The sequence below is a fragment of the Vombatus ursinus genome, unplaced genomic scaffold, assembly GCF_900497805.2.
Source record: "Vombatus ursinus unplaced genomic scaffold, bare-nosed wombat genome assembly UNPS02014774.1, whole genome shotgun sequence".
Classification (NCBI taxonomy): domain Eukaryota; kingdom Metazoa; phylum Chordata; class Mammalia; order Diprotodontia; family Vombatidae; genus Vombatus; species Vombatus ursinus.
The window spans coordinates 22,607,221-22,624,328 of NW_020954552.1; the positions used below are offsets into that span (position 1 = coordinate 22,607,221).

General features: G+C 37.8%; 1 protein-coding gene across 10 annotated transcripts in view; it reads right to left on the bottom strand.

The window, feature by feature from the left end:
* Positions 1–17,108, bottom strand: part of ANKRD31 (ankyrin repeat domain 31) — a 178,920-nt gene that overhangs the window by 38,638 nt on the left and 123,174 nt on the right. For all 10 annotated transcript variants that reach the window (XM_027864206.1, XM_027864209.1, XM_027864205.1 and 7 more), the window contains one exon: positions 3,506–4,550. In XM_027864206.1, coding sequence (XP_027720007.1) covers positions 3,506–4,550 — 1,045 coding nt within the window. The remainder of the gene's footprint in view (positions 1–3,505; positions 4,551–17,108) is intronic.

Here is a 17,108-nt window from a genome sequence, read left to right on the forward strand (position 1 = left end):
TGATTTTTCTAAAGTAAAGGTCCAACCATGTTACTCCCATACTCAATAAGCTCCAATGGCTATCACCGTCAGGGTCAAATACAAAATTCTTTACACGGCATTCAAAGCTCTTCAAAACCTAACCCTTCTCCCATTTTTTCCAGTCTTCTTATATCTTATACCCTTCTATGAATTCTTCTATCCAGTGACACTGGCCTTCTGGCTGTTTCACTAACAAGACACTCCAAGTACTTTTTTTTTTCTGGTTGTCCCTTATGCCTGGAACAGTCTTCTGACCTTGGTTTCCCTTAAGAACCAACTAAAATCCCAACCCCTTTTAATTAGAATGTTTTCACTTTGTTAGTTATTTCCTCTTTAACTGGTATATAGCTTGCTTTGTATATATCTGTTTGTATGTTGTTTCTCCCATGAGATTGTCAACTCCTTGAGGGCAGGGACTGTCTTTTGCCTCTTCTTGTATACCCAGCATTTAATACAATGTCTGGTACATATTAGGTGCCCAATAAATATTTGATTGGCTGTCCTCCATGCATGGAATTCTTTTCTTTCCTCATCTCCACTCCTAGTTTCCTTCAAGTCCCAACTAAAATCTCACCTTCTACAGGAAGCCTTTCCCAACCCTTCTTAATTCTAGTGCCTTTCTTCTCTTAAATTATTTCTTATTTATCTTGTATATAGCATGTTCCTACATATTTGTTTGCTTGTTGTCTCCTCCATTAGAATTTGGGCAAGGGCTGTCTTTTTTTTTTTTGGTATCCCTAGTGCTTAGCACAGTGCTGGCACATAGTGGGCACTTAATAAATGTTTCTTGACTGAATGACTGCCCCTGGTACTTTTGACTCCTCCTTCAAATGTTTTTACCTCAGGCAAATGAATTCCATGTACTTGCTCTGTTTCCCATTTCCACTAAATGTGATGCAAGGGGAAAGAGCACAGGTTCTAGAATCAAAGGATCCAGGTTCAAATCTCACCTCTGATTTTTACTACCTGGGTTAAACTTTCTGGGCCTCAGTTTTCTCATTTGTAGAAAGAAGCAGTTAAACCAGATACCCTCTGAAGTACCTTCTAGCTCTACCCTTACAGATTATGACTCCATGGTTCTAAATCTTCTTCAAATAGGGAGTCCCCATCACTAGTTACCATGAATAGCTACATGGTCCATAGTATTTAAAATTAGAGGAGATGCTAAGGATAATCCAGTCCAATCTTTTCTTTTTGCAAATGCAGAAACGTGTGTTCTGATAAATCAAGTTCCATAAGAACCCTTAGTTTTTTTTTTAATGCAAAAGTCTTGGATTTCTATGTATCTCTGCATATGTCACACACAAAAAGCCTGGCATATAAATATAGGAGACATTAATCTACTGAATCTCATTTCTGAGTGAACATTTCTGCAACTGAGACTACACTGAATTCAGAGGAAAGCTCTCAAAATTTGATTATTGGAAGAGAGTAGATCCTTTGGCCAAATTTCTAACAGAAGCTTTTTCTTCCCTTAACCTGGCTTTGTCTTTACATGTATAAAAACACTGTATTCACAAATGCTTCCAATACCCAAGTTGCTCTTTGATTTTAAATAAGATATCTTTGGAAGATGCATTAACCTCCCAGGCCTCTATGCTACTATTTAGTGGTAAATTTGTAGTTTCCTAATTTCCATGACCAAAGGCAATTTAAACGTATTGTGTTTGTGCTTCACTGGAATCTTTCCCCCTATAATATAAATGAATAGTTCTGTCCTGGAGCCCTATGAAGGGAGGTATGGCCAAAGAAAATTCAGGAAGCCACCACTGGATTTATGATTTCACAATCTCATTATATCGTGAGCTCCTCAAGAGTAGAAATTTGCTTTTGCCTTAGGACAATTCCTGGCATATAGCAGGTGCTTAATAAATGCTTATTGACTGACTATGAGTAAGGTGGCTGTTGAAAAGCTACCTGGTCAGGACTTTCATGGGTTTCTGAAGCAATGCAACACAACCCCCTACTGCTTATGAGACTTTGGGTAAGTCCTTCATCCTTCTAGGCATCAGTTCCTCCTCCTAAAATGAGGGAGTTGAATTCAGTGACCTACAAGGACCCTTCTAGCTCTAAATCTATGAATCTACAAGGTTTTCTGTAATGGTGGCTCAAGCTTTCCATTAGAGACAGTCAGAAGTCTGGCTGTACAAAGGAATCAAAACCATTTCCTAAATTCCTACTATTTGTAAGAGAGTACCATACTAATTATTAGAGAAGTTAATGAAAAATATGAGAGGTCACTACCTTCAAAGAGCTTACAAGCCAGCTGGGGTGACAAGACAAAAACATGAAAAGATAAGTAACAGCACAATATAATAAAGTTCAACAGTAAGTAATTTTGGAATGCAGAGGACAAAGAGGAAAAGGCTTTTTCCCTTCTTTTCTGGTAGGAGGGGCAAAGGGAAAGAACAAGCATTAAGTGCCTACTGTGTGCTAGGCACTATGCTAAGTGCTTTATAAGTATTATCTCATTTCATCTTTACAACAACCCTAGCAGGTAGGTATTATTATTATTCCCTATTTTATATTTAAAGAAATTGAGGCAGAAAAAGGTACAGCTATGTGACACAGTGGATAGAGTGCCAGGCCTGGAGTCAGGAAGACTCACCTTCCTGAGTTCAAATCCAGCTTCACTTAACAGCAAGTCACTTAACCCTGGGCAAGTCACTTAACCCTGCTTGCCTTAGTTTCCTCATCTGTAAAATGAGCTGGAGAAGGAAATGGCAATCCACTCTAGTATCTTTGCTAAGAAAACCCCAAATGGGGTCATGGAGAATCAGACACAATTGAAAAATGACTGAACAACAAGAGAGAAAAAAGGTTAAGTCACTTGCCCAGGGTCACAAAGCTAATAAATATCTGAAGCTGGATTTGAACTAGGTCCAGGCCCAGAGCTTTATCTACTGTTCCACCTAGCTGCAGGGCACACAGCTAGTTCCAGAGTAGTGAGAAGTACTTGTTGAAAAAGAATAATTGAGTTATGGACTTGGTGTCAGGAAGACCTCTGTTTAAATCCTCTCTTGGATATTACTAGCTATGTGACAACAGGCAAGTCATACTTTGGTGGCCTCAGTTTCCTCATTTATAAAATAGTATCTACCTCTGATTGTTGCAAGGAGAAGATCAAATGAGATAATGTATATCAAGCCAACTGTAAACCTTAAAAACATTTACGTAAATGCCAGTCACTTATTGTTCCAAACCCTTAGTCTAAGAAGAGGAAATAATAGACAAGTGAATGATGTTCCAGAATGATTTTTCATTCAGAAGCAGTAGACTCAAAGTATTCCAAAGGACAATTCAGTTCTTGATATAACAGGTGGAAACCACAGTAATGAGCAGGAATATTTAAGCACCCAAGAATACTGTGACATCTATTCAGTTATAGAATCATGGTACACTGCTCGCCTGAAAAAGATAACTAGTGTGACTACATTAACTTTCCAATGTTGACATTGTTTAGAGATTAAACCCATGACAGTACCTGCATTTTGAATTCCAAAACATCATTTCCTGGTTTAATTCTTCCCAGGGAAATCAGTTCTTTGATTTGAGTTTTTTTCATTTTCATCTCTGCTCTGTAGTTTAAAGGTTCCTGTTTGTTATTCTGATTGGCAGATTCTGAGGAGAAATTAATTTGACTGTCAGCGGCAAGTGCACCAACTGGTCTTGACTCTGTATGATTCTGTTTCATCCTAAGTAAAGCACCACTGTCTACTAGCGCATTTCCTTGATGAGTAAGAAAAGACTGCATAAACGATTCTGATACTGCCCTGGGTGGGTCTTGAGAAACTGTTCTCCTAGCTGTGTTTCCTGATAAAAGACAACTGGTAAGAGCCGGCTGACAAACATTGCTTGGCTGATGGATATTATGTCTGGCAGTTGCACTTGTGGTCTCTAAAACATTTAAAGTTTCAGTCATTGCAGAGGGATTTAGAGATTTGCTTCCTTTGGCTGTAATTACTGCAACATAATTTCCTTCTTGTAAATATTCTGCTGGAACACTGGGAGTCATTGGCTGGGGAGGGAGTTTAACCCTTTCAATGCCATGGGTATAATTGCTTTCTGATGTCCTCTCTAAGGTGGGATCTCCAGGTCTTCCTTTAGAGATTTGTTCATCAAAAGAAAAACATTCACTCTCAGTTGCTTTCTCATATGCCCCTCTCTCATTTATACAGCTGTCTAGATTTTGGTTATCCTCCTGTCTACTTTCAGTAGCACAATGTGTTTTCTGACTGTTTCTACTCGGGGGGCTGGCAGGGGACCCCACAGGAACCGAAACCAAATCAGGCTGCCTTGTTCTTTCCACAGGGGTAGGGCTGCCCTTGTCATTTTCACTGGAATTCCTTGAATCAGGCGGTTCTCCTCTCACACCCAGACCAGACCTGTTTCTTGCATTCTTGTAATTTTGTATTTTCTGGCTTAACTTCTTCTGTTTCTGGGCGACCATTAAAAGGCTCTTTTGTCGAGTGGCCAAGTTAGCCAGTTGTTCTCTCAGTGTCCCGTGTTTGAAAGACTCCACGGAAGCCCTACAGAAAGGAAAAGGAAAAAAATGCAAAGCTTCTTTAAAACAACAACATCCTATACACAAAATGAATGCTCTTTTGTTTCCAATTAAAATTTTCAGTCCTTTTTTCAGGTGTGTCTGACTCTTTGTGACCCCATTTGGAGATTTCTTGGCAAAGCTACTGAAGAGGTTTGCCATTTCCTTCTGCAGCTCATTTTACAGATGAGGAAACTGAGGCAAACAGGGTTAAGTGACTTGCTCAGGGTCACACTGCAACACAAACAGCTTGCTAGGCATCTCCATTTGTATGTCCCAAAGGCATTTGTTAAGAGATGGACCTAACATCAGGCACCAGTATTCTTTTAGTACACATTTGACATTAGGACAAAACAAAGCCTTTGTAAGTCATTAAACAACTACCAAAAGAAGGCTTACTTTGCCCTAAAAGAACAAATATGCAACCAAGATACAGTAACACTTAGCTTTTCTGGACATGACTCTCCTCATCTCCATATGGAAACACATCTGGTCAGCAGGGTAGGGTATAGTGACTCAAATGGTCTTCAGAAATCTGACAAAATGTGAAAAATGGCTCACATGCTTAAGTCACCAGGAAGCTGCATAAAAGGCAGGTGTCAATCAAGATAGTTTTGTTACTTTTTATGGAAAACTAGTTCCTGTTGCAGGAAAACAGGGGATCCTGGTCCCCTCACACCATTTCAGACTCAACATATCCATAACAGTGTTCATCATCATTCTTTCCTTTCCCCCCACCCCAAACCAACCCACATTTCTTTCTAACCATCCTATTTCTATAGAAGACAACATTATTCTTCCAGTTATTCATGCTCACACTCCAGAGAAGTCACTCTGGACTTCTCCTTCTCTTTTACCCTTCTTGTCCAATCAGTTGCCAAATTTTATCAATTCTACATTCACAATACCTTTCATATCCCAACCTCTCCTCTTACCCTTATTATCAATACCCACAATTCATATCCTTATAACCTCTTTTGGATTGTTGCAATAGCCAATTACCTGGTCTCTTTGCCTTGAAACCCTCCCCTCTCCCATCTATCACTCATACAAACTGATATACCAAAGCATAGGTCTGATCATGTCACTCCCCTTATTCGAGAACCTTCAATGGGTGCCCATTGGCTCTAGGATCAAATAAAAATTTCATCTGGCAACTAAATTCCTTCCCAATCAGGTTCCAACCTTTTTTTTCTCTCTCTTTTTTTTTTGGTTACATTTTAAGTTCCAAACTGTCTCCCTCCTGCCATCACCATCCCACATTAGAGAAAGCCACCATTTGACACAGATTTATAAATATATGTAAAACTACACTATGTTTACTTCTATTTATCAGGAGTTCTTTCTCTGGAGGTGTATAGAACCTTGCTTCATAGGTCCTTTATAACTGATTGGAGTATTTCTAGTACTCAGAATAACTTATTTGTTCACAATTATTCTTCAAATACTATTGCCATTAACTGTATACAGCATTCTCTTGATTCTGCTCACTTCACTTTATGTTATTTCATGCAAGTCTTTCTATGTTTTTCTAAAATCAACCAGCTCATCATTTCTTATAGTACACTAGTATTCCATCATAATCACACACCACAACTTGTTCAGCCATTCCCCAATTGATGAACATCCCCTTAATTTCCAGTTCTTTGCTACCACAAAGAGAGCTGCTTTAAATATTTTAAAATATATAGGTTCTTTTGCTTTTTCCTCAACCTTGGGAAGCAGATTTAATAGTAGAATTTCTGAGTCAAAGTATATACAAAGTTTTATAACTTGTTGGGCATAATTCCAGATTGCTCTCCAAAATGACTGAATCAATTCACAGTTCTACTAACAGTGTATCAACATACCAATTTTTCCATATCCCCTCCAACATTTCCCATTTTCCCCTTCTAATACTTTAGCCAATCTGATAGGTGGGAGATGATATCTCAAAGCTGTTTTAATTTGCATTTTTCTAATCAAGTGATTTTTAGAGCATTTTTTCATATTACTATAGATAGCTTTGATTTCTTCTTCTGAAAACTGCCTGTTCATATCTTTTGAGCATTTATCAATTGGGGAATGATTCATATTCCTAAACATTTGACAAAGTTCTTTATATATTTGAGATACGAGACCTTTATCCAAGAAACTGTCTATAAAAATTTTCCCCTCAATTTTCTGCTTTCTCAGCTTTTCACATTATTTTTCCTCATGTACCCTATGCTCTATCTTGCCAGACTGGTCCACTTGCTGTTTTCCATACCTGACATCCCATCTCCTGCAAACATGTCTTTGCACAGACTATATTTCTGTGCTTATAATGCTCTTTCTCCTCAGCTTTGATTTTTGTAATCTCTATTTCTATTCAAGGCTTGGCTCAAGTTCCACCCTTCACAAAAACATTCCCCTCCCAATTAGGTTTTCCCTCCTCCAAATTACTTTGTATTTGCATGTATTTTATATTTATTTACCTGTGTGTATGTTACATTGTCCCCACCACTAACGCCAGTAGAATGTAAGATCATTGAGGGCAGAGACTGTTACATTTTTGTCTGTATTCCTAACACCTGGCACCTGTTATATAGTACAGTTATGCTTTCCACATTGCAAATTTCCCTATCATGTTTTCACTATATCGCCAGTCGGAAAAATGAATTAAATGGAAATTTTGGGGGAGTTTTACAGAAGTTGCAGATGATACATGAAAGCCAGAAGATTACACAAAATCTATTATATTTAACCCAAATTTTACAATAAGGTACTGTAAACACCCTACAAAAGAAAAAGAAAAAAATCAGATTTCTCTAGTATAAAGGTAAGGCCAGAAAATTTTATGTAGATTTTCCAGATTGCAGGGGTGCTGTGCCCCTAAAACCTCACAACATGGAAGGGATAACTCCCACACTTAATAAATGTTTGTTGAATTCAACTGAACTGAATTCATTAAGGACTGAGAGTCTCAAATTGAGAATTTGTTGTTGTTGGGTCATTTTCAGTCATGTCTGACTCTTTGTGACAGCATTTGGGATTTTCTTGACAGAGATACTGGAATGGTTTGCCATTTCCTTCTCCAGCTCATTTTATAGATAAAGAAACTGAGGCACACTGGGTTAAGTGACTTGCACAGGGTCACACAGCTAGTGTTTAAGGTCGGATTTGAACTCAGGAAGATGAGTCTTTCTGACTCCAGGCCAGGTGCTCTATCCACTGCACAACATTTAAATGAATGCTTGTAGATGGCTAAAAAACTGTAGAAATCTTAGTACTATCTGTCCCCTTCTTGCCACCATGGCAATATCACTGGAAGAAAAAATGGGCTCCAGGAACCAAGATGGTGGAGGAAAAGCAGTGACTTTCTTGAGCTCTCCCCCAAACCCCTCCAAATACCTGTAAAAAATGGCTCTAAACAAATTCCAAAGCAGCAGAACCCACAAAAAGACAGAGTGGAACAAATTTCCAGCCCAACACAACCTGGATGGTTGATCGGAAAGGTATATCTCGCTGGGCGGGGAGAGGAACGAAGTTCGGTGTGGGTGCACAGGCTGCAGCAAACCTAGAGCAGGCCTCAGAGGACTGAATCATAGGCAGCTGTGGCGGATTCCAGACTTCTCAACCCATGAATGCCAAAGACAACTTAGAAGGTCAGTAGGAAAAGTCTGTTTCTGTGGTGGTGAGAGAGAAGCTCAGAATCCCAGCCCTATTTCCCGAGCACGGCCCCAGGGCAGCAGCTGCCTCCTGAGCTTCCATCCCACAGACTGAGAGGGAATCGAGTGACTGATCGGAGGGGGACTGCAGGGATCTCTCTGCTGGTGCAGGATTCTCTTGCTTTGCCCATACTTGGATCTGGGTCACAGTTCTTGGTGGTGGTCCTGGGGCAAGGAGGAGTGCTGGCGTGGTGGAGCTTGTATTGGCTGTGGAGAGGAAATCCTCCTCACAACTCCAAGACAGAAAAGAGTGATTTTCTGACCAAAGCACAGGCCAGGAAAGGAGTGAACACCTCACCCTTGATCATAGCACCTTGGAAGAACTGAAAAATTTCAGGTCCCTAGAAGTAGCTCTGAAAATAGCTGCACAAAATTCCCGAAGCTTGGGACAGTACATTCTCTATACTGGAAGCAGACTCCTACCTTAACAAAGAGTTTACAACTCAAGAAATTGGCTGGGATCATGAACAAGCAGCGCAAAAAGAATCAGACCACAGAATTTTTCTTTGGTAACAAAGAAGATCAAAACATACAACCAGAAGAAGACAACAGAGTCAAAGTTCCTACATCCACAGCCTCCAAGAAGAATATGAATTGGTCCCAGGCTATGGAAGAGCTCAAAAAGGATTTTGAGAAGCAAGTAAGAGAAGTAGAGGAAAAACTGAGAGTGATGCAAGAAAATCATGAAAAACAAGTCAACAGCTTGCTAAAGGAGACTCAAAAAAATACTGAAGAAAATAACACTTTAAAAAAATAGCCTAACCCAAATGGCAAAAGAAGTCCAAAAAGCCAAATGAGGAGAACAATGCCTTAAAAAGCAAAACTAGCCAAATGGAAAAGGAAGTCCAAAAGCTTACTGAAGAAAATACTTCCTTAAAAATTAGAAAGTTCACTACCATGAACTTTAGAAGCTAGTGATTTTATGAGAAATCAAGACACTATGAAACAAATCCAAAAGAATGAAAAAAACAGAAAACAATGTGACATATCTCATGGGAAAAACAACTGACCTGGAAAATAGATCTAGGAGAGAGAATTTAAAAATTATTGGACTATCTGAAAGCCATGATCAAAAAAAGAGTCTAGACATCATCTTTCAAGAAATTATCAAGGAAAACTGCCCTGATATTTTAGAACCAGAGGGCAAAATAAAAATTGAAAGAATCCACCAATCATCTCCTGAAAGAGATCCCCAAAGGAAAACTCCTAGGAATGTTGTAGCCAAATTCCAGAGTTCCCAGGTCAAGGAGAAAATATTGCAAGCAGCCAGAAAGAAACAATTCAAGTATTATGGAAACACAATCAGAATAACACAAGCTTTAGCAGCTTCTACATTAACAGACTGCAGGGCTTGGAATATAATATTCCGGAGGGCAAAGGAGATAGATAGGATTACATCCAAGAATCACCTACCCAGCAAAAATGAGCATAATCCTTCAGGGGAAAAAATGGACAGTCAGTGAAATAGAGGACTTTCAAGCATTCTTGATGAAAAGACCAGAGCTGAACAGAAAATCTGACTTTCAAATACAAGACTCAAGAGAAACATGAAGAGGCAAACAGGAAAGAAGAATCATAAGAGGCTTATTAAGGTTGAAGTGTTTACATTCTGCATGGAAAGATGATATTTGTATCTCATGAGTCCTTTGTCAGTATTAGAGTAGTTGGAAGGGAAAAATTATATGTATGTAGATAGATAGATAGACAGACAGATAGATAGATAAAGGGCACAGGGTGAGTTGAAGATGAAGGGGTGATATCTGGAGAATAAAATTAAAGGGTGAGAGAGGATTATACTGGGAGAAGGAGAAAGGGAGAAGCAGAATGGGGTAAATTATCTCACATAAAACAGACAAGAAAAGGCTTTTACAGTGGAGGGGAAATGGGAGGAAGGTGAGAGGGAATGAGTGAATCTTATTCTCATCAGATTTGGCTTGAGGAGAGAATAACATACATACTCAATTGGGTGTGGAAATCTATCTTACCCTACAGAAAATAGGGGAGGAAGAGGACAAGAGAGCAGGAGGATGATAGAGGGGAGGGCAGATTGGGGGAGCGGCTAATCAGAAGCAACACTTCTGGAGAGGGTGAGGGTCAAAAGAGAGAATAGAATAAATGGAGGGTGGGATAGGATGAAGGGAAATATACTTAGTTTCTCACAACATGACTACTATGGAAGTGTTTTGTATGACTACACATGTATAACCTGTATCGAGTTGCTTGCCTTCTCAATGAGGGTGGATGGGGAGGGAGAAAGGGAGAAAATTTGGAACCCAAAATTTAAAAACAAAAGATAAAAAAATAAAAAAAATTCATTTTCACATGCAACTGGGAAATAAGATATACAAGAAATGGGGTAAATTGAAGGGGAAGGAGATAAGAGAAGGTGGGGAGAGATAGAAGGGAAGGCAGATTAGGGGTATTCAGAATGCATGCCATTTTGGGGTGGGGGGAGGGACGAGATGGGGAGAAAATTTGGAACTCAAAATCTTGTGGAAGTGAATGTTGAAAACTAAAAATAAATAAATTAATTTTAAAAAGGAGGGCTCCATTGGGTTGAGGAACATTTGGTATTTTTATCTGTTTCTTGAGTTGTCATAAAGAGTCACCCAATGGCCAATCTGACAGTCATGATCCTCTCTATACTTAGCTAGAGTCTTCCTTGAACATGCAGACAGTCTTTTTCTGGCCCCATATTTGAAGCCTTTTTAACTTGTAAGAAGCTACCAGAGCTTCAGATCATTGGATTACAGGATCAGAGTCAGACTTGTAAGAGAACTTGGAGATCACTAGTTCATCCTTTTCATTTAATCACTGATGAAAATTGGTTCAGAGAGGGTTAGTGACTTGTTCAGTGTCACACAAGTAGTAAAACACAGAGTCAGGATTTAAACCCAGGTCTTCTTGCATGCAAATCCAGTACTCTTTCCACTCACTTGGTCTTTAAGAACCTAGTATTACCTCACAACCTTATGAGACATTGAAATAGGATGAGAAAAATTTAAATCACTACACAAAGTGGTTTAAACAAACCACTGATTAAAAAAAAAGGAAATAGAAAAAATAAAGCTTTCAACCAGAAAAAATTGGATTTATCTTTCTCTTGTTTTTTTTTCTTCTACTTTTCTGACGACCATAAGGAAAAAGCATGGCTTCATCAAGAATAAGCCATGCCAAACTAACTCTATTTCCATTTTATTCAGACTGCAGATCAGGGAAATGCTGCAACTATATACTTAGATTTTAGCAACACATTTGACAAATTTATCCTTGTGAAAAGATGGAGAAATGTGGGCTAGACCATAGTATAATTAGGAAGTTGAATGACTAGACTCAAAGAGTAGTTATGAAAGGTTTTATGACAACTTGGAAGAAAGTCTCTAGACTATGTGAAATTTTTATCATTGACTTGGATAAAGGGATAGATGAAATGATTATCAGATTTTCAGATGACATAAAGCTAAAAGGGGATAGTTAACATACAGTAGAACATAAACTTCTGAGTGCAGAGACCATGTCATTTTTTATTTGTATTCCTGACACATATTAGCCCCTAATGAATATTTCTTGAATTATTACTATGTCTTAGAGAATTTTAACCAATGTAAAAGAATCTCTATAAGGCTAGAACCCAGAAACTGACTTGAGCAGCAAATACTTGATCTCCTTGACAAGCAGAGAGATACAGTAGGCAAGTCAATGTTAGTTTAGAATATAATATTATTTATAAAATTTTATAGAGAACAATGGAAGATTAAGTAGCAGCGCTTCACAAAAAAAAAAGAGTGGGGAGAGAAACGAACCTGCAAAAAGACTACCATGAACTTTAGCTAAGTCAAATCATTCTTAGACTATTTATAGATGAAACTGGGAATAAACAACAAAAAGATGTGAAATGGAACAGATCTGCCAGCATTTCTTTAGCAATCTGACCTCATCATCAACAACCCCTGAACTACTACATTTGGATTCTAGCACTTCAATATGTAGTGTGCTATATGAGAAAGTAGAAATTGCATTGAAGAAAATATAGTCGGTATATGAACACAGGAAATCCATATTTGAGGTGACATAATTTTAAAGACACTTGGGGATCAAATTTCAATATCTCAAAGAGAAGCTAATACCAAAAGAATGGAAAAATCATGGTGGCATTATTGCTTAAAAAAAGTTTACTGAAAAGATATCAGTTATTTCAAAGGACTCATGATGAAAAATGTAACCTACTTCCATAAAGAGAACTGATTAACTCTGAGTACAGATTGAAGCATATTTTTTCACTTTATTTTTCTTGCTTTTGTTTTATTTTGTTTGCAACATGGCTAATACGGAAATGTTTTATGTGACTTCACATGTATAATTTGATATCATATTGCTTGCCTTCTCAATAGGTATGGGAGGTGTAGGAACTCAAATTTGGAGAATTTGGAGACTCAAAATTTTTTTAAACAAATGTCAAAAGTAAATAAATTTTTTAAAAAGAAAAGATACCAGTTATTACTGACACATACCATTAGTTTCTGTAAAATCTTTATTAGGACTGTCTGGGCATTAAAGGGAGAACATGAGGAAGGAATAGTTAGGTTTTAGAAAACTTATATTTTATGTTTTTCAGTTAGCAAGCACTTATTTTCTCTTCCTTCTACCTCCTCCTGTCCCAAAAGAAAAGTAAAGCCTTTGTAACAAATATGCAATATTAAGCAAAACAAATTCTCACATTGGCTATGTCCAAAAATGTAGATCTCATTCTATATCTCAAATCCATTACCTCTGTCAGAAGGTGTCTGCCACGTCTCCTTATTGGTCCTCTGTAATCATGACTGGTCACTGCATTGATCAGAATTCCTAAGTCTTTCAAAATTATTTTTATACAACAACAATAATACTATTGTTGTTGTATAAATTGTTCTCCTGGTTCTGCTCACTTCACTCTACATCAGTAAAAGTCTTCTCAGGTTTTTCTAGAACTGTTCTTTTCATAAATTCTTATAGTACAACAGTATTCCATTACTATATAATACCATAATCTATGACATTATATAACATAATTTGTCTAGCCACTGCCTAGTTGACAGGAACCCCCTTAGCTTCCAGTTCCTTGTCATGACAAAAAGAGATACCATAAATATTTTTCAATATGGATTATTTTCCTTTTTCTTCGATCTCTTTGGGAGTATAGACCTAATACTGAGATTGCTGGGTAAAGGGTTATGTATAAATTAGTGACTTTTTGGGCACGGTTCCAAATTGCTGGTCATAATAGTTGTAATTGTTGATAGATTAGATATCTTCCTTTGAAAACTACCTGTTGACATGAGACAAGATTTTTACCTATGATTTTATATTGTAGATAATATTTCTTGCAGACACATAACTGATGGAGGAATGGAAAGACCTAAGTACGTCTACTGCTTATTGTGGTCAAAAATATTTGACTCAGTAGAAAAAAATGGTGTCTTAAAGACTTTCTTCCAACAAAATGTCTCCTACACAAAGGTTAAGATGATACTAGATTCTATGACAGCTGGAACCTTGGAGATGTTTGTTCTACAATCCACTGAGGTACCATCAAAAAGTGAGGTTGTTCCCCAGTGTCATGGAGGATGTCCTATACAAAGTTCAATAGAAGAATTCTTACTGATGAGTTTCTCCCTTTGCTTGCAGTTTGGTATGACATTGTGCTAATTACGTAGAGGCCTGGAATATTATAGGACCTTCTCAATGATGCCCATTGTCAATCAGTCTTTTATCCATAATGGAAAAAAAAGTAGGTGAAGAATACATATTGCTCATTGAGTTAGTCATTCTCTCTCTCCCTCCATATATATATGCATATATTATATGTTTATATATTTGTATGCATATAATGTAAAAGCTATATCTTAGCTTTGGAGATGAATTGGTTCAAGAACTGGTTCAAGGTGGAAGAAGAACTGAATAGATGTAGTAAGTCAGGCTAGATTAAAGAAATTGAGAGGCTTTCAGTGCTCTTAAGCTACTCATGGACACAAAAGCTAATCTCTGACACCACTCTCCTCCCAGTGATATTATTTATGATTGCTAATCACTTATAGTGGGCATGTTGCTACACAGCCTAGGTTATGAGCACTTGCAGGGTCATAGAGCATCCTTGTAGGTGAACATCAGCAGGAGTGGTTGATTCAAAAAGGGAGAATGCTGAGAGTCAGGGGAAAAGCAATAGCAGTATGTCACAAGGTGACTTGTCTAACTCTCTCCAGCTGTTTGTGTTTGGAGGCATTTTGATAGCAGGCAGTGCTATCTTCTTTTGGAGAAACTTAAAGACTTTGGTCTGGTATCAAAGAAACAGAAGTATAGATTGATACACATAGAAGAGTTTTTATACTCCCTTCTGGTTTGGCAAGGAAGGAATAGGCAGGGGTGGGGATGAGTAATTGGAGTGGGAACTGAATCAAAGAGAGTCACTGGTGGGCACTTTGATATGAATTTTCTTGTGCTTTCTTTTACTACATTGATATCTTCTAAAGCAGGGGTTCTTAATCTGGGGTGCATGAACTTAAATTTTTTTTTTGATAAATGCATTTCAATAAAATTGGTTTCCTTTGTAATCCTATATTTTTAATTTTACATGTTTAAAAACACTGAGAAGGGGTCCATCAGCTTTACTGAACTGCCAAAAGGGTCCATAACACAAGGAAAATTAAGAACCCCTGTTACAAAGTGATACCTTGGTAAAAAAAAAAATGATTCCATGAAACATACCTCAAAGGCACAGAAGAGGAGTTTACAAAGTAGGAAAGGAATGGGGTTGTGAGTAAACACACTTAGATACAGATGACAGAAATGGCACTCTGTTTATAGAAGGGGTGGAACTAAACCAGCTTTCCTGAAGGGAAAAGGTAGCTTATTCTATAAACCAAAAAAGATCTGATAAAGCCATACGCTGTGATGGGTGATTACCACATATTTAACACTATAATCTCAGAAGAATCAAATTGTAGGTTACACAAAGGATAATGGAAAGACTCATAGATAGTGAGTAGGTTGTAGCATATTACCAATGATAACATGTATTTTTAAAATTGGCATAATGGCAGCATAAAGATATATGATTAGAAAAGGAGGCAAGCCACTTACGTAGCAAGAATAAACACTAACACCTGGATAGCACTGCACTGGTATCTATAAAAATGTTAAAAAATTAAAACAAAACAAAGGAAGGCTGTCAGGTCATTAGGTAGGCCCAGCATAGAGACAGCATTTATAGAAAGGCATGGACAAAAGAACTGACAGTATTATTTCTACAAGTATAGAGCATAAGGAGAATTTTGCAGTGAACTGTATAGAATGTGGGTGCTATGTTTGTATTTCGATATGACCAACTGATTTATTCATGCTCAAAATCCAGGCTGGTTTCTCTCTTAGAAGAGAAGGGATAGGGGCTTAAGAAATTAATGTCTATTCTTCAGGTTGCCAGGGAGCCAATGGATTGTTCCTTAAAATTTTGTGAAGGGCTTCAAAATGAAAATGGGGAAAAAAAACAGGCTCTGAAGAGGCTGATGAGGTTGGGGGTTGGAAAAATGAAATATAGAAGAGAAAGGGGAAAAGGACCACTGAATAGTTGTAGCTAAGGAATAAATATGAGGTTCTTTCTAATGAAGAAGGAGCTTGACCTCCAAAGAATAATGACATGGATCCACAGGTGCTGTCAAGTGAGAGACCATATAGTAAGGGTCAGAGGAAGAGATGAGCTGAGATAGGTGATGATTGCCTGCTAAGGAATAAAGAGGCAGTTATTTGTTGATCTGATAACAACAACTGGGAATGTTACGGATAAGTACTGCACTCCTCTTGTCAAATCAGATGACAAATTTCCTGTGACTCATGAAGGTACAAATGGTACTGTCATAAGAAATCTAGAAAATATTATTCAAGTCTTGGGTAATAAGCTGAAGATCAAAGGGGAACAGTTATTTTCTGTGATTGTTATACTGTACTAGATAAATTTTAGTTTGATGCAATGCATGCTTTGCAACAAATGCTCAAACAGGCTTCTTTAGGAAGTATACCCTCTGAATAATAATTTATCAGTTATTAACAGAAAGGGGGGATATGACCTTTACATTTGCATAGTGTTAGTAACATGGCTGGATGTTACTGCATTTGGCTAAGATTTTGTTGTCTTTCTATGCTGACTTTATTTACATGTCTATAGTAGTTGGACATTCTTTTGGTTGTGCTTTCTTCTCTCTGTATTACTATATACAAGTCTGGCACAGGTGCTGTTTCTATCACTTTTGCTTTAAGACAAAAACTTCAGAAGAGAAAGGAAGTCTTGGGAAATGAAAAGCTGATTAAGCAGATAATGTCTGTGAACAAGATTTGTATTTCTCAATTTTGGCTTAAAATACAGGAATAGCAGGCTCCAAAATGAAGTACAACTAACAAGTGCAGACAAGACTGCATTTGCCTATAGTCTCAAAAATCAAATCCAAAGAGCTTTAGATTAAGATGAAGGGAGATGGGGAAAACTGCCTTATGTATGTTTACCAAGCATAAGTAGAATATAGGTAGAAAAAATAACAGTAAGGGGCAGGTGGTGGTGGTGCAGTGGATAGAGCACTGGCCCTGGAGTCAGGAGGACCTGGGTTCAAATCTGATCTCAGACACTTGACACTTACTAGCTGTGTGACCCGGGGCAAGTCACTTAACCCCATTGCCTAGCCCCCCCAAAAAAATTGCAGTAGAGGTACCCAGAAAATTCTAAGAGACAAAATCCAAGAAAGTAGCAATAAAACTCATGACCTCAGATTTCTTTGTACAAATGTACAAAACATAAGAAAAACAAATAAAGTGAACTAAAGATTATAATACAA